General features: G+C 36.1%; 1 protein-coding gene across 1 annotated transcript in view; it reads left to right on the top strand.

Moving 5' to 3' along the window:
• Nucleotides 1–18,779, top strand: part of ABCA12 (ATP binding cassette subfamily A member 12) — a 204,189-nt gene that overhangs the window by 183,710 nt on the left and 1,700 nt on the right. Inside the window, exons 43-52 of the mRNA XM_042244200.2 lie at nt 745–904; nt 2,550–2,803; nt 4,802–5,006; nt 6,148–6,257; nt 6,798–6,939; nt 8,153–8,287; nt 10,309–10,412; nt 11,763–11,855; nt 14,162–14,267; nt 18,053–18,190. Of these exons, the coding sequence (XP_042100134.1) occupies nt 745–904; nt 2,550–2,803; nt 4,802–5,006; nt 6,148–6,257; nt 6,798–6,939; nt 8,153–8,287; nt 10,309–10,412; nt 11,763–11,855; nt 14,162–14,267; nt 18,053–18,190 (1,447 nt within the window). The remainder of the gene's footprint in view (nt 1–744; nt 905–2,549; nt 2,804–4,801; nt 5,007–6,147; nt 6,258–6,797; nt 6,940–8,152; nt 8,288–10,308; nt 10,413–11,762; nt 11,856–14,161; nt 14,268–18,052; nt 18,191–18,779) is intronic.

The following is an 18,779-nucleotide window of genomic DNA, read 5'->3' as shown; positions in this document are numbered from 1 at the left end:
GTGAATATATTCATGTATATTTATTTTTATTATTATGAATGCCTAAGAACACAGACATAAAATTGTTTCTGAATTAGGGTAATTAATAGGAGCGGTACAATTCAATATCAGTACTTTAGAAGCAGTTCTTTTTGCCCTGAATGCATGAGTAGTATCCATTTAGTTAGCAACTGTAGCTGATGAAGGATCTCTTTGTCTCTAGTTTTACTTCTTTACCCCAAAGGTTACTCAAGTGTTTGCTCAAAACAGGATATGCAGTTTCTAAGCATGCTCTGTCTTCTTAGCTAGCCAACAATGATGTCATTTTTTTTTCTCAACTCTAAATTATAATGCATATATCTATTAAACTCATATTTCCATCAAAAAAAAAAATCTTGCCTGGGTGAGGTACCAGTATTATATTGTTTAGTCTCTCAGTCATGTCTGACTCTTCGTGAGTAAAAATTAATTTGTGGTTGTAACAACTACTCAAGATTCCTTAAAAGTATGCTTCATGATTTAGTCATATGGTGACATTATAAAATACATAACATCTTTATTGTGGGGGTAAAAAAAAATGTGCGCTTCAGCTTTTTTTGGGGGGGGGGCTGTTGTTAAAAAGAGATAAAAAAGAGGTCTAACCACAAGGCTTGACAACTCATCCTAATGTTCATTTTCACTTTGGAACACCATCTAAGCTATTTATTTATTTAGTAAAAGAGTAATCATGGTATGATTTTAATTCTTAGTATTGTTAATATAAAGGTATGCCACATTTTCTTGGATGTACTTGCTGGCTGGGTTCTTCCATGATACAGGAATGGCTTTCATCACTTACGTCTGCATCAACCTTTTTTTTGGCATCAATTCCATTGTTTCCCTGTCGGTGGTGTACTTTCTTTCCAAGGAAAAGCCTAATGATACGGTAAGGTCCTTTATTAGTCTGCTAAGCAAGTGATTGCTTCAACATGTTCAAGGTGGACAGATTTTTTGTATTTCACATTCTCTAAGTAGAATAGAGGAATTTAATTTGATTGTATTAAACGTAGTGGAAGGGAAACTACAGCCTTTAAAAATTCTTTTTAGAATTTTTAATTTAATATCTCTGGTTGTATGTATCTAGTTTAATGTCTCTGATTATATTTTTTGGTGAAACACGTGCATCATTTTATTGTAGAGTACCAAGCAAGGAGTCGAGTCAGCTAATACTCGAAGGGCCTAAATTCCCCTGGTGGCTTCCAGAGAAGGGTTTTTAAAGACAGGGTGAGGGAGACGAGGTTGTGGGGTATGTGATGAGCTCATGAACATTCTTCTGGTTGGTTGGTGGTCAGGTAATTGGGGTCAATCTCATCAGCCTTCTAATTCTAGTCATCTGGGGTCTTTGTGCTTGTGGGCAGCTTACAGGTTGACTTCTACCACCTGGTGGGGTTTCAGTATCTACAAAACAGCTCAAAGGATTTTGCTCCCTGATTGTATTTATGCAATGACAAAACTATTGACATTTGATAGGGCTTGAGTAGGGGAATGGAGATATTCAGTCAGATACTTTGTATGACACTGGAGAAATCATGCAGCCAATCAGTCAGCTAAACTTCTTATTAACAAATTGTTATGGTATGGTAGGGACAAAGACAACATGTCTTAGTTATATGACTATGAGTTAAGATTCATTTGAACATCCATAGAGAAAAAACCTAACTCATTCCCTTTCAGTCATGTATTGGAATCTACTTCATTGTAAGCATCACTTTCCATTCATAGCTAACAATTATGATTAGTGAGAAGGGAAACCCTAACAATGCTGGACAATTGAATGGAAAAGAATAAAGAGAAAATGAAGTAAGGAATAGACAAGCATACTCCAGAAGGAATAAGAAAATTCATGAGCTGCAAGTGGTTGGTCCCAAGTGTAAATAGCATGAAAATGTGCCATTTGCTCCTCTTTGAGATAGGTTGTTTCTCCTTCCGTATCATTTTATCATTTTATTCCCTCTTCAAGTAGGAATTACCTTAGTTTCAAAACTTTACTAAATCCCTCTTTACTCAAGCACCTACCTATGTGTTAGTTGCTCAGTCACGTACAACTCTTTGTGACCCCATGGACGATAGCCCACCAGGCTCCTCTATCCATGGAATTTCCCAGGCAAAGATACTGGAGTGTATAGCCATTCCCTTCTGCAGGGCTTTCAGTCCCAACCCAGGGACTGAACCTTGGACTCCCACATGCAGGCAGATTCTTTATCACTTGAGCCACCAGGGAAGCCCCACAGATACTCTATCATACCCCAGTACCCTTGCTATTACTACATTCTGAAGTCCCCAGGGTTTGACCTGATACTTTAGACCATCTCAAATATATATATATAATCCTTTTCTGCTTTTATTTGGTAATAAATCTACACCATTTGGTTATAGTAAATGTTTACATGAAAATTCAGCATGTACATGCAATAATTACCAATCTAGATAAGCTTCTCAAATTTCAGTATTTATCTACATCTAGTTTCAAATTTTCATCAATTTGTTGGAAACTTAACACTGAACTTTATTTTTTTTCTCTCTTATTTCAGACTTTAGAACTTATTTCTGAAACCCTCAAGCGCATTTTCCTGATTTTCCCACAATTCTGTTTTGGCTATGGTTTGATCGAACTCTCTCAACAACAGTCGGTCCTAGACTTCTTAAAAGCATATGGAGTGGAGTATCCAAATGAAACCTTTGAGATGGATAAACTAGGTGCAATGTTTGTGGCTTTAGTTTCTCAGGGAACCGTGTTCTTTTTCTTGCGACTTTTAATCAATGAGTGGCTAGTAAATAAACTCAGGTAAATACAATGAAAACGGTGTTTGACATCCATGACAAAACTCAATTCAAAATGTTCAGAGAAGGGTCAATGGTCTAAGCTTTTCCATTACTGAAATGGAAATGTTTTGCTCAAAAAACTTTAAAAGTTGTAGCACAATTCACAGTCTCTTTCATTCAGTAAATAGTTCTCAAGCCTTACTATGGTTCTGCAAGTATTGTAAAATGAGGTAGTAAAATTAAATTAGGCCAGTTGTTAGCCTAAAAGAGATCAAGATTCAGTGGTAGAGAGAAAATATGTGCAAAAACAGAAGATACAGTATTTGAGTTGTGTTTAGAAGAATAGAAGGTAGAAGTGGGAAAAGAGAATTGAGTGTGTAGATATTAGCAATGTATTCAGAAAAAGAAGATTGAGTAAAATGATGACAGAATTATAAATAAACATCATTGACCCAACAATTCTATTTCTAGGAATTTTCCCTACAGATATGCTAACAAATATGCAGAACTATGTATATATAAATTTGTTCATCATAGTAGCCATTCCTAATAGCAAAAGAATGGAAATAACCTAAAGGTACTACATTTGGGACTGGTTAAATAAATTATGCTCATAATTTATAAGTGAAACACTATGCAGCCATTAGAAAGAATGATGCAGTTCACTATGTCATATTTGTGATTACTTCTAATATTTGTTAAGTGAGAAATGCAAGGTTCAGAGCGACATATGAAGTATATTACCATTTGAGTTTTAAAAAGGAAATATATTTTTATGCATATATATGCTTAAACTATTATGAACTTCTGCTAAAAAAAACTGTATGTATTTGAAGGAGGCTTTTCACTAAGTATTCTTTAGTGCCATTTTAATGTTAATAAATGAAGTGCATGTATTACTTTTTGGAAATTAAGATTTAAATTTATAAAAGGAAAGATAAGAACAAAGATAGAAAAATTGGGGTGAATATTTAAGAAATAAGTAATAAAATTTGATTAGAGCATAGACTAAATATAATGAAAAAGTAGGAGCTGAGGCATGGGGTTGAAAAATTATGGAGTATACTGATTGCTTGGTTAAAGAGTGATAGCTTGGACTTTACTCAATAAACTAATATTAATAGTAGCACATTGAAGTTTTTTTTAACAGAGACCAACAGGATCAAATGGTGCTTTAGGAGCTGTGATTTTGTGGAGGTAGTGCAGATTGGAAGGAAAGATTCAGATACAATGGAGGAGTTTGATGTTCCTGGATAAACCTAAGTGAGAAAAAAAATGAAAGCCTGTGAGGGTAACAGAAACAAAATGATAAATAACTGGCTGTTTTTAAGATATTTCCAATATTAGGATGCTGACTGCATGAGTGGATTTTAGAATGGGGAAGATTCAAAGAAAATATCACAATCGGAATCTCTAGGGATGTCATTAAAAGAAACAGGGACATTGGGAGGAAGACCTAAATTGATTTGTTGGTTTGTTTTTTTTGGTGTTCAGTAGACAAGATACTGAAGTGGGTTTGAGATTTCTTAGAGTTTTCAGGACTGATAACCTTAATATACTGGCCAGGTCCTAGATAAGATATTCATAGTGAAAAAAAAAAAGACTATAGAATAACATTTGTATTATTGATGACCACAGAATAAATAGGACAAACTGAAAAAAACAGTGATCATTGATCATGGTCTTGTAGGTGTTGAGTCCTACTAATGACTCTGGTCTGTCTGTTAGGAGTAACTTTCAAACCCAAAATAAAGTTCCTTGTTACTGAAATTAAGATTCTGACTTGTAATAGGGAATCTGTAAGTATTTAAGTCATTGAAAGCAAAAGCTGTTTCTCAAATATTATAACAAATATTATAAAGAACACCCATGCTAGTTTTTAAGTTATTTAGCAAAATGCATGAAAAATTTAAAACAAACTTGGCACACTTTTGTGAAGTGAGAACTTTTAAAAAGATGTCAAAACCGAGTGGTGTCATTTCAAAATTACTGATGCAAAATCATCGGGTTTATTTTTTAGACTCTTCTTTAGAAAATTTAGCTCTTCATCTGTTATTGAGACAATAGATGAAGATGAAGATGTGCAGGCTGAAAGATTTAGAGTTGAGAAAGGTGCAAATGATTATGACCTGGTCCAACTCCATCGTCTCACAAAAACTTACCAACTTATCCACAAAAAGATTATAGCTGTAAACAACATCAGCATTGGGATACCTGCTGGGGAGGTAAGGAACAATGTTTGTTTCTAACTATCCTTTATATGGAGGAGGAAATGGCAAACCACTCCAGTGTTCTTGCCTGGAAAATTCCATGGACAGAGGAGCCTGGCAGGCTACAGTCCGTGAGGGTTGCAAAAGAGTTGGATATTACTGAGCATGCAGGCATGCACGCACCCTTTATGTTGACTTGGTAAGTGACAAAAATTTTACCGTTCCTTAATTTTTTTCTATAAATATGAAGTCAGCCTTTAAATATTTTGATGGATTCTATATATATAATTTACATGTGTCTAAGTGTTACTTATCCTGTAACCCTCCCCTCTTGGCAGGGAAGACTCACCATATCCTGATCCCCTTCCCAAGTTACTATCCTTCTTGAGTGGACTTTCAGTCAAGAAGTCTGTTCAGGGAGCTCTTTTCAACTCTTAGTTTTTAGGCCTCTTGGAGAAGGCAATGGCAACCCACTCCAGTGTTCTTGCCTGGAGAATTCCAGGGACGGCGGAGCATGGTGGGCTGCCGTCTCCGAGGTCGCACAGAGTCGGACACGACTGAAGCGACTTGGCAGCAGCAGCAAAGACAGCATACAGAAATCACTTGTCAGAACTGAGGTCCTAGAATTGCATTCATATTCATATTATTGCTGTTTTCATAGAAGCAGTAGGTAAGACAGTTTTGAAAGCAGAAAGAGAATGTATTTCCTGTTTTGCTGAGGCGGGCTGCAAACTAAACGCATCAAATTTATTCAATTGGATAAAGAGATTATTGCTTCAGTTGCTTATTTAGTAAAGTTGTGATTTTGTGTGAATAATTTTAAATTTATAAATACCATTACTTTGTCAGGTTAGCATATCTGCTTTATTGGATATTCTATCATGTCGCACAGAGGCGTGCTAGAGTATAATATGTAAAAACAAGTCCTAAGTATATACACAAATATTCAGATGGTTAAAGGAAAAAAAGATACTTAAGTACCCATTTGTTTTAAAAGTGAAAGCTTTATCCAATGCCAGCAAAACTCTGCAATAGCCAGTGATTTATTTTTCTTGATAATTTATTTCACCCAAGGAAAGGAAGCAAAGAGATGTAATAGTAACTTGTCTTTGGTTTGAATTAGTTTACATCTTTTTTTTTTTCTCCCTCAAACTAGTGCTTTGGACTTCTTGGGGTGAACGGAGCAGGAAAAACCACCATTTTCAAGATGCTGACTGGAGACATAATTCCTACAAGTGGAAACATTCTGATCAGAAACAAGACTGGGTATGAAAAACAAGTGCTTCAAGTTACCAAACACAACATAATTAAATTAGAAAAATAATTAAAGTGAACTTTTGATGTTATTTTGTGGTTATATTGTTAAATCCATAGGAGAAAACCAGCTACTCAAGTGAGTAGAAATTTTTTAATTTTTCAGTGTGACTATGATGGTGGGATCATTTTATATCTTTTTACCAGACTCACCAATCACCACAACCCAAACAGAACTACCCTCTGAACATCTGAGGGCCTTTCCAGGTGGCACTAGTGGTAAGAACCCACCTGCCAAAGCAGGTAGATGTAAGAGGTGTGGATTCGATCCCTGGGTTGGAAAGATCCCCTGGAGGAGGGCACAGCAAGCCATTCCAGTATTCTTGCCTGGAAAATTCCATGGACAGAGGAGTCTGGCAAACTGTAGCCCATAGAGTCGCACGAAGTCAGACACAACTGAAGTGACTTAGCATGTACACACACGCAGCATCTGAGGGCTAGGGAGGAAATGTCTTTAGAAAGTCATTCATGTTTTTGATGCTTTTTATTCAGGTCTCTGGCTCATGTTAACTCTCACAGCTCATTGATTGGCTACTGTCCTCAGGAAGATGCTTTGGATGACCTGGTAACCATAGAAGAACATTTATATTTCTATGCTAGAATACACGGAATTCCAGAAAAAGATATTAAAGAAGTGAGTATAAGTGTGAAGAACTAGTTTATTTGAAAACCGTTTTTGCTTATGCTTCCCACCTACCCACACTCAAGACCAAGCTGACATCTGGAAAACTATGACAATTTTCTCCTGACAGCGATAATGGAAGCAGTATTAGCTTGATTGTGTATATATCATAAACACACCTATGAACTCAGCTTTAGAAACATCTTGGCCCATATTTGTTCCATTATCTTTTAAAAACTGTTGAATAAAGAATAAGATTTGCCTTAAGCTCTGGATTGAGCCTTGGTTGGTGATGCCTATATATCTTTTAGTGTTCAGATAACTACTGAAACATGGGATTACCTACAAAATGGGCTTCCCAAGTGACTTGTGGTAAAAAATTTGCCTGCCAGTGCAGGAGAAACAGGAGATGTGGGTTAGATCCCTGGGTTGGGAAGATCCCCTGGAGGATGGAAAGGCAACTGAGTCCCGTATTCTTTCCTGGAGAATCTCACGGACAGAGGAGCCTGGTGGGTCTAGAGGGTGTCAGAGAGTTGGACACAACTGAGTAGTTGACTGGGCATGTTCAAAATGCCCAAGTAAAATAGAATAGATTCCAATTTGCTTTTTGAAATGTGCTTTTGTACCTCACTACAATTATTTACCTTTTTAATGGAAAGACTAATCTTTTGGGCAGTTTTCTCTATTTTTGCAACCCTTGGGGACTTCTTAAATCCTTCTAGGATTCCACTATTTGCCAGAGCTATTTAACTACTGAAATAGCCACAAGAACCCAAGATTCCTAAGTTAATACACTATAGATTTGATACTGGGTCATTTTTAAATAAACTTAAAGCCTTCGTGACAGCTCACCCCACAATAAGAAAAAAGATGAAACAGTGATGACAGTCAATAAGAAACCTGCCTTGTAAAGGGATGAATTCTGTTTTAGCTCTTCGAAACTTAAAAGTAAATCCTGTGTCAATACAGCAGAAAGAACCATTGTAAACACATACACACATACAAGCACATGTATTGGGGGGAAAAGAAATCCCATTTATGAATGAGCCTCCATGGAACTGTGTTTATCTTTAAATGAACTATTCATCTTTAAGTGAACCTTTGAAAATAAAACTAAAGTATGTATTTCTTCATTATAAAACTCTTCACAAGTAGCTCTTTTTCCATTTAATGCTTTAAGGGTTTTGGCAAGGGAAAATCAACAAATCCTTTTTTCCACCCACAGACTGTTCAAAAACTCCTTGGGAGACTTCACCTGGTGCCCTACAAGGACAAAGTTACCTCTATGTGTAGTTACGGCACAAAAAGAAAATTGTCTACTGCACTGGCCTTGATAGGGAAACCTTCAATTCTGTTGCTGGTAAGAGAATCATTGTGAAAAAGGGTACTGCCCAATTAGAATCACATATCCAATTGTGTGTATAACATTTCATTATCATTATTGCAATAAGCATTTACTGAGGTCCCATTAGGGGCTTCCCTGGTAGCTCAGCTGGTAAAGAACCCGCCTACAGTGCAGGAGACCTCAACTTGATTCCTGGGTTGGGTATCACTATGTGCTTTATTTTGTAAAGCACTTCACATATACTGTCTCATTAAGGAAATTTATACCAGGTAATTTGTTGCCATAATAATATGCCCTCAAAAATATTTTTTGTCTGAAGCTATGGCTCAGGTAATTTCAGAGGAGACATGGAAATAGGAAGCAGCTGAAACAAATTCAGGATATTCAGATGAGTAAGTAAAACTGTGACAGAATTTGATTCCCAGCTATTGAAGGAATCAGTTCTATTAGTAGCTGATCAGTTGAATTAACACATTTTCCAGCTTCTACTTAAAAGGAAATATACATTTTAGGACAATGTGTTGTACTAAAATGTTATCTCCTTGTTGCTTAAAAACATGACTTACCTAGCGTGAGATGCAGTCTTGAAAATATGCCATTCTATTTTATCTGAATTTTTTTAAAGAAAGAAATACATGTCATGTTAATATTTTGATTAAAAGCTGAAAATTTAAATTGATCACATGGAAATATAAGTTACCCTAGGGGTGACAAAGCATTCTGTTCCCCAAGCCAAACCTTGTGAAAAGTGTTTATTTCAGAGAAATAAGCTGCCCTTTTTTGAAAGATCCCCTTTATTCAAGGACTTCCAAAACTTCAAAAGAGGCTTAACTATGCCATAAAATCACCAATTATAAATCATCACATTATTTCAGGAATTAAGTAATATAGAATATCAAATCATTTAAACTGCCCAGATAGAGTAATGCATAAGCCCTCTCTGTATAATACCGGAAGCATATAATGCATTATGTTTCTGCCAATCGACACTCATAATGTAATTCTATTGTATAAATGTCCCTTAAATTTAAGAAAACAATTCTTAGGCACCTCTATGAGATAATAGATGTAAAGTACTTTAAAATGTTAAAAAGCTCTATGCAAATGCTATGCATTAATAAGCTGAATTGAAATCAGGCCATGAGAGAAAGATACTGTATATATTTTTTATATATACTTACCATATATGTCATTGTCTTCAAAAATAGGAACAGTGACAATATAATCTTTACTGTTTCCCCGAACTAATACTCATTTCTTTCTTTAAATTTCAATTTAACCCCTTGCTATAAAAATAAGCCTCTGCTGATCCTATCCACATACTTTACATTTCAGACATATATTTTTAATTTTTACTTAATCTTGACCTACAGTTTGATTTTTTAATCATTTGTCAGGGTCTATTATTGCTTGTTTAGTTTTCCATTGCTACATTTCTAATTTTATGCCTGAATAATTTTTCAAAACATCATTTACTTTAAAATGCAATTTATATGTTTCTATTTGGCATTTTCTGCAAATCTTACATTTATTTCCCCAAGGAGTATTAAATTCCAATCAATAACATAAAATTGAAAATGCACCTCAATCATATTAACAGAAAAATGCATTCTCTGTGCTTCACATGGCATATTATCTATCACTCACAGGCACAATTCTACCATCAGGAGCAAGGCAACAATCTTGTTGATGTAGCTTCAGATACATATGTGATGATATAGTATTAAATATCAAAACTCTGGCTTTGTCGGTAATTGAAGCAGATTTTTTTTTCCAAAGAAATATAAGAGACATGTGTAAAGTAACAGAGTGTCAACTTCACTGAGACACTGTTTAAAACAGATTGACAATTTAAAATGATTAATTTTGAGCTTTTTGACAGCAGCAGAAAGAAGCCCATTAAGTATAAAATAAGTTAGTCACAGGACCTCGAAAAGTGATTTCTGTTCTAGGCAAGTGAGATGCAATGATTCATGTAAAGAACCTCATCAAAATTTAATTAATTTGATAAATTCTTCTTGTAACTTTCCATTAAGGATGAGCCAAGCTCTGGGATGGATCCTAAGTCAAAACGGCACCTCTGGAAGATCATTTCAGAAGAAGTCCAGAATAAATGTTCTGTCATCCTCACTTCTCACAGGTAAATTGGGTGTGGAACTTTAGAGTCAGATGACAGATAATCCTGTGTAGCATATACTGAGAGTGAATTCCACAATTGGATTAAAGTATTTTATGTTCATAGTCAAAAGAGGAAGTCAAGAGGATTTCCTGGTGAGATCCCAGCTCTTGTGTGGGGACAGGGCCTAGCAATCTATTAAAAAATAAAATTTCCATAACTTTTGACCATCTTAACTCAATCATTCCTCTCTATTGCCTGTCACATAAAATTTAGCATGTTTTGGGCTAGTATGCAAGGACTTTTATTATCCAACCTCATCTAACTTTCTAGTCTTTTCTTCCTATCAGTCAATCTGAGAGATCCATGGTTCCACATACACTCTCTGCCCTTTCCTATCACCATGCCCTTTCTTTGCTGTGCCTTCTACTAAAGTTGGTCTTTACACAAAATCTTTCCAAATTCTAATCTTACTAATCTTTTCAGACCTAGTCCACAAGCCTCCTCCATGAAGTAGACCCTACCAATCAACTAAGTAAAAAAGCTACTAAAGCTTTTTATCTGTGCCTTTCTTATAAGATTGGCCTTGTATTAAGTTTATCCTTTCATTATAATGATCATATAGTAGGAAAAGAACTAGGTATGTTTAGAACTGAGGCTTATTTATATCCTATATACTAACCTTGCCCCCAAGCACAGTGTATGTTCTGAAGCCAATCACTGATTTCCCATGAACTTTTGTGTTTAAGTGGACAGGGTGATACCTAAGATCTCAAGATGATACTTAAGATCTCCTCCAGTATCATAGTCCATGAAGTCAGAATTATATAATCAAGTACAGGTTAACTGGTTAGAAATACAAAAACATAAAAGCCAACTGAGGGACTTCCCTGATGGCCCAGTGGTTAAGATATGTGCTTCCATTGCAGGGGGCACAGGTTCACTCTCTGGTAGGGAAATAAGATCTTGCATGCTGCAGGGTATGGCCAAATAAATAAATAAATAAAAAGTCATCTGAATATTGAGTATAAGGCATGATGAAAACAACTTAGTATTATTTTGGAAATATTTCTCATGAAATGTAGGTCTTAAGTCAAAGCTTAAAAGAGCTTGAAAGAAATATTGTTTGATAGAGCAGCAATCCAGGTGAGAAAGATGTCCCCAGGTTTGAAAAGAAACAGTAATAAATCCTATGCAAAGACATTTACGGTATATGTTAAAAGATTTTTTTGTTCTTCAAAGGAAAAGACAGTTTAAGGACTCGAATATTCAAACAGTATTCCTAAGGTGCCATAAAGAAAAGAGTTAAACTTATGCTTATGAACTTAAGCCAATTTTCTGTGCCCAGAATGCTGACATGATTCTGCCTTTCAGCATGGAAGAATGTGAGGCTCTCTGTACAAGGTTGGCCATTATGGTGAATGGAAGGTTCCAATGTATTGGATCATTGCAGCACATTAAAAGCAGGTAAAGAACAAATGTGTTGTTTAACACACGGTGTAATCAATCTACCAGTTCTATACGTGCCTTCAAAGATTATCTCAGCAGCCTATCCTACAATGCGTAGTAAAACTGGAATGGAGATGCTAACCATTGATTCATTTTGAAGTTAAATAATAGTACTGAGGATTGAATGTTTTTAAATTAATAACCCCCAAACCTAGAAGGCCTAAAAGCTAATAATAATGATAATATAATAAGGATATGATTATTATTCCCCAACCAAAATACTCTCAGGAGGTAGTTTCAAGAATTAACTGTAACAAATTAGATCTTGACAAGTACATGAAGGCATTGATTTTTGTCTAGTATGTTCATTTGTCATTTGCATAGGCTTTCAGTAAGCTATTTAACATTTTTACTACATTTAAAACCTTTTAACCAAAAATACATTGGGGAAATATACATAAATATCATACTATCAAATTAAAATTAAATAAATATATTTGCCAGAGTACATATGCATTTATACATATCCATGTTAATCTTCAAACACCGTGACATTCCTTTATATATTTATCTGTACAACAGCTTGACTTTCTCATAAAACAAAGTTGATCAAGATACGAAAAAAGGATAAAAAAGAAGTTATATGTTATTCTCAGAGTCTGCTGTGACTTGTTTAACAAACACTACTTTTGATGCGAAAGTATAAAGTATAAAAGTTAGCAGTTATAATGGTTTATTATTTATTTTTAAAACCCTAATGATTTTAATCTTTACAGTTGATACCAAACCTTCAATAACTTTCCTCTCAAGACCTTCTTTGCTTTAAATTAGAAAGTATTTAGCCTCAAAATTGACATCAATTCCTGGTAGCTTAGATGGTAGAGAATGTGCCTACAATGTAGAAGACCCAGGTTCAGTCCCTGGGTTGGGAGGATCCCCTGGAGAACAGAATGGCTACCTACTCTAGTATGCTTGCCTGGAGAATTCTATGGACAGAGGAGCCTGATGGCCTACAGTCCATGGGGTCACAAAGAGTCAGACACAACTGAAGGACAGAAGACACACCAATTCATGGATGCCAAAGAAAGCCAAGACTTTATGTTTCATTTCTAATGCAGCTTTTGTCCAAAGGATCTGACTTTATATTCAGTTCAGTTCAGTCACTCAGTAGTGTCCGACTCTTTGCGACCCCATGAATCACAGCACGCCAGGCCTCCCTGTCCATCACCAGCTTCCAGAGTTCACTCAGATTCACGTCCATCGAGTCAGTGATGCGATCCAGCCATCTCATCCTCTGTTGTCCCCTTCTCCTCCCGCCCCCAATCCCTCCCAGCATCAAAGTCTTTTCCAATGAGTCAACTCTTCACATGAGGTGGCCAAAGTACTGGAGCTTCAGCTTTAGCATCATTCCTTCCAAAGAACACGCAGGGCTAACCTCCTTTATAATGGACTGGTTGGATCTCCTTGCAGTCCAGGGGACTCTCAAGAGTCTTCTCCAACACCACAGTTCAAAAGCATCAATTCTTTGGTGCTCAGCCTTCTTCACAGTCCAACTCTCACATCCATATATGACTACTGGAAAACCATAGCCTTGACTAGATGGACCTTAGTTGGCAAAGTAACAGCTTTTCAATATGCTATCTAGGTTGATCATAGCTTTCCTTCCAAGGAGTAAGTGTCTTTTAATTTCATGGCTGCAGTCACCATCTGCAGTGATTTTGGAGCCCAAAAATATAAAGTCTGACACTGTTTCCACTGTTTCCCCATCTATTTCCTGTGAAGTGATGGGACTGGATGCCATGATCTTCGTTTTCTGAATGTTGAGCTTTAAGCCAACTTTTTCACTCTCCTCTTTCACTTTCAGCAAGAGGCTTTTTAGCTCCTCTTCACTTTCTGCCATAACGATGGTGTCATCTGCATATCTGAAGTTATTGATATTTCTCCCGGCAATCTTGATTCCAGCCTGTGTTTCTTCCAGTCCAGCGTTTCTCATGATGTACTCTGCATATAAGTTAAATAAGCAGGGTGACAATATACAGCCTTGACGTACTCCTTTTCCTATTTGGAACCAGTCTGTTGTTCCATGTCCAGTTCTAACTGTTGCTTCCTGACCTGCATACAGATTTAGTGGTAGAAATAAAAAATCATAGCAGTGCACTATTTCTAGTTTGCAATATGCCCTGAACTTTTTATTGCAAAGTGATACTCTTTGTATAGGAAAAGGGCCCATAACTGTCAGCTTGGGTCCTGTTTCATTATCTAGAATTCCAGAAGATCTATTTCAGCAAAACATAACTTATATTGTGTTTTGCACTTCTTTCTAGATTTGGGAGAGGATTTACTGTCAAGGTTCACGTGAAGAATGCCAGAGTGAGCATGGAGGCCCTCACAAGGTTCATGCAACTGCACTTTCCAAAAACATACTTAAAAGTAAGTAAGAGATTGACTGGTTTTGATATTTGTAATAGGGTAATGGATGTTTGTCATTTTCAAGTTGACCATACCTTTATTATTCATCTTAATATATTTATTAGTTCAAGATGGTTAAGATATTCTGAAGCATACTTAGTATGAACAAATAAAATCTTCAAATTAAGTTATAAATCTTTGCAGCTGCTTAAGAGTATCATAATCCTTTTACACACCATTATTTCTTCCTCACAAAGGCTTTATGACCATATTGTATTAGTTTTCAGGTTGGATTGTATACTTAAGTAGTTTATTGGTTATATATGTTAGAGAAGTGAGGGATGACAGATACATATGACCAAGGGCTTTCCTTCTTAGAAAAAAAAGAAATTACAGAGTTCCTGTCTGTATGTCACAGCTAGAAGAGATGATCTCCTTTGCTTTCCTCATTTGAAAAATAAGCCCATGAAGTTTTGAGGAGAATTGCTTGTAAATCAGTTTCTTCAATCACATACTACCTGAATGAAGTGAAGTCTCTCAGTCGTGTCCGACTCTTTGCGACCCCATGGACTGTAGCCTACCTGGTTCCACCATCCATGGGATTTTCCAGGCAAGAATACTGGAGTGGGTGGCCATTTCCTTCTCCAACTACCTGAAACATCACTCAATTAATTTAATCTTACATATATGTATTAACAGAATGGGCACACACAGATGTATACACATAAATCTCACATAATGCACATTTAAATGTACTTGATAAAAAAGTTATCATTATATCATCTCTGATGTGCAGGTAATTTGTACAAGATGATTATAGCAAATAATTGGTTTAAAATGAAAATTAGGTGTGGAATGATGAAAATAAATTAGAAGACTTGGCGTGAGATCCAGCTCTACCTGTGTGATTCCAGCAAGAGATTTAAAGTCTCTAAGCCTCATATTCCTATTTTATAAATACTTTTGATATCTACTTCACAAGACTGGTGTGAGAACTAAATGATAAAATGTCCACAAAGATGCTTCATGAACTGTCAGGCACCATATTAACATAAAGTGATTCTGGAAAGCAAAATAGAGAGCATTTTTAAAACAGTTCTTTTATCTGTACAAAATACTTTTGCCTCAACCTCTGAAACCTAAACTAAGTTCTCCAGGAAGAAATAGCTTTTATGATTCTTATCAAAGACCATTTTCTATCATCTAAATTAAAATCAAATTTAAAATTAAAGAATGCTTTATTTTTGCACAAATCTCATTGGTCATAGTGCTTTTTCTTTCAGTGAACTTGAGATTGTATTTGTCCTGGTCTGTTCTTCATGGGACTAGAGCTTACAAGACAAGTGCAGAGATGATAAAAGTTGGATGTCTTCCTGTGTAGACCATTCTTTACAAGCTTATGATGGTTTCCAGATCTCTAAAAAGGGAGATAGCAAAACAATAATTTGAAAGTAAAAATAAGTAAGATGGCCTGACTGCAGTGACAGGTGTGATATAAACACAAATCAATGAGAGGGGCTAGACAGTAAGCAAAGGTGTGAGAAGAGGGGTTTCCAGTACGTAACAGTCTTGATCTGACCCATATAGGTTACAGGGGTTGATTATGGAGTTAAAAAACATTCTGACCAAACTAGTATTTAGGAAAGATTATTCTAGCTACTTTGTGCTGGAACATATGAGTATATATGGTTTCTAGGCTTCTGAAGAGGCTGTTGCAATAACTCAGATATAGAATGATAAACATCAAGTTAATAATATTGATGGTGCACAGAGAGAGGAATGGTTACATCTGAGAGTTATTTTAAAGGGAAAAATAAATGGGACATGATAACTGATAAAATATTCAGAAAAGCAAGATGTTAAAGATACTCCAAGGAAATAAGAATAGAGTACTAAATTGATGGTAATACTATGATATAAATAAATGGAAAAGATTTTTAGAGTTAAGAAAGAATGTGGCATTATTTGAATGAGATTTCCCCTAGATAATGCTTTTGAAATCTGCCAACTTGAGCCAATATAAATTGAACAACTAATCCTTAGCCTTTCAAAACAATTCTAACTAAAACAAATGTTTACAAGTTATCTCTGAAAGAGCTTATGTGAACTTATTGTAATCTGACATCAGCAATATCACTCCACAATATTTTTTCTAGGCAAGACTATAGTCACTGTCTAAGTACACATGAATGTTAAATGTTTTGGAATTTTTATTAGCTTTCTCATTTGTTTTCTCTCAGACATTCACAAAACTTATCTCTTCTTCGAAAGCTGTTAGTTTCCAAACTACACATTATTTTTCCAGTTGATCTATTTCAAATCCTAAAAGATGATGCTGTGAAAGTGCTGCACTCACTATGCCAGCAAATCTGGAATACTCAGCAGTGGTCACAGGACTGGAAAAGATCAGTTTTCAGTCCCATTCCAAAGAAAGCAATGCCTAAGAATGCTCAAACTACTGGACAATTGCACTCACCTCACATGCTAGCAAAATAATGCTCAAAATTCTCTGAGCCAGGCTTCAACAGTACATGAACTGTGAACTTCCAGATGTTCAAGCTGGTTTTAGAAAAGGCAGAGGAACCAGAGATCAAATTTTCAACATCTGCTACATCATCAAAAAAGCAAGAGAGTTCCAAAAAAAACATCTACTTTTGCTTTATTGCCTATGCCAAAGCCTTTGACTGTGTGGATCACAACAAACTCTGGAAAATTCTTAAAGAGATGGGAATACCAGACCACCTGACCTGTATCCTGAGAAATCTGTATGTATGCCAAGAAGCAACAGTTAGAACTGGACATGGAACAACAGACTGGTTCCAAATTGGGAAAGGATTATGTCAAAGCTGTATACTCTCACCCTGCTTATTTAACTTATATGCAGAGTACATCATGCAAAATGCTGGACTGGATGAAGCACAAGCTGGAATCAGATATGCAGATGACACCACCCTTATGGCTGAAAGCGAAGAATTAAAGAGCCTCTTGCTGAAAGTGAAAGAGGAGAGTGAAAAAGTTGGCTTAAAGCTCAACATTCAGAAACTAAGATCGTGGCATCCAGTCCCATCACTTCATGGCAAATAGATGTGGAAACAGTGGCAGACTTTATTTTTTTGGGCTCCAAAATCACTGCAGATGGTAACAGCAGCCATGAAATTAAAAGGGCTTGCTCCTTTGAAGAAAAGCTATGAACAACGTAGACAGCATATTAAAAAGCAGAGACATTACTTTGCCATCTAGTCAAAGCTATGGTTTTTCCAGTAGTCATGTATGGATGTGAGAATTGGACTATAAAGAAAGCTGAGCACCAAAGAATTGATGCTTTTGAACTGTGGTGTTGCAGAAGACTCTTGAGAGTCCCTTGGACTGCAAGGAGATCCAAATAGTCCATCCTAAAGGAAATCAGTCCTGAATATTCATTGGAAGGACTGATGCTGAAGCTGAAACTCCAATACCTTGGCCACCTGATGAGAAGAGCTGACTCATTGGAAAAAACCCTGATGCTGGGGAGGATTGAAGGCAGGAGGAAAAATGGACAACAGAGGATGAGATGGCTGGATGGCATCACCAACTCAATGGACATGAGTTTGAGTAAACTCCAAGAGTTGGTGATAGACAGGGAGCCTGGTGTGCTGCAGTCCATGGGGTTGCAAAGAGTTGGAAATGACCAAGCGACTGAACTGAATTGATCACTTCCAGAGGAATGAATTTCAGTGTGTTTCTTAGCTCTTGGTCAAGTTATGTCTAGGCTACTCAGTATTACCTGACATTGAGAAATAACTTTTTTCCCCCTTTGGTTCCCGCAGGATCAGCACCTCAGCATGTTAGAATATCATGTTCCAGTCACTGCAGGAGGAGTAGCAAACATTTTTGATCTGCTGGAGGCCAACAAGACCGCTTTAAATATCACGAATTTCTTAGTGAGTCAGACTACTCTGGAAGAGGTAAGCTGGATACCGTGGTCCCTGTACACAATCTCACATTAATACATTCTGATTATTTATTTTTTAAAAAAATTTAATTGTACATAATTACTTCTTTTTAATGGCCTTCAATTTATTTTTAGTTGAAGCAATATCTAATCTTGTACCTGAAAAACTTAGCTTAATTTATTTATAAGTGCATTTTGGGATGTTATTAAAAAAAATGTGAAGAGTTAACTAATTTTAATGGGGAAAAAATTTTTTTTCCTTCTCTAAGACATCTGTACCCATCAGTTGTCTGTATATGTAAAGCAACAATTATTTTCATCTATAAAACAAATAGCTGTTATCACTTTCCTTTCCTTCTCCTTGGAATGTTTCTTAAATAACATTTCTATTGATTGGCTTCCTAGATTAGGGGAGGATGAGGTTATCTAGTGAGATATTTAGATCTGCTAGATTCAGGCAACTAAAATGGTAAATGCAGGATTCTTTTGTTTCATTCAAATCATCTGTCTTAGTTACATTTATATACAGGAACTAGCTTCATGTTACTGTATATACTGTTATATACAGTAACTGAGGCTTCATGGAGCATCCTCCTTCACCT

The sequence above is a fragment of the Ovis aries genome, chromosome 2 (genome assembly GCF_016772045.2).
Source record: "Ovis aries strain OAR_USU_Benz2616 breed Rambouillet chromosome 2, ARS-UI_Ramb_v3.0, whole genome shotgun sequence".
Taxonomy (NCBI): Eukaryota; Metazoa; Chordata; class Mammalia; order Artiodactyla; family Bovidae; genus Ovis; species Ovis aries.
Note: the sequence above shows the minus strand (reverse complement) of the source record. Positions and strands in the feature narration are given on the sequence as shown.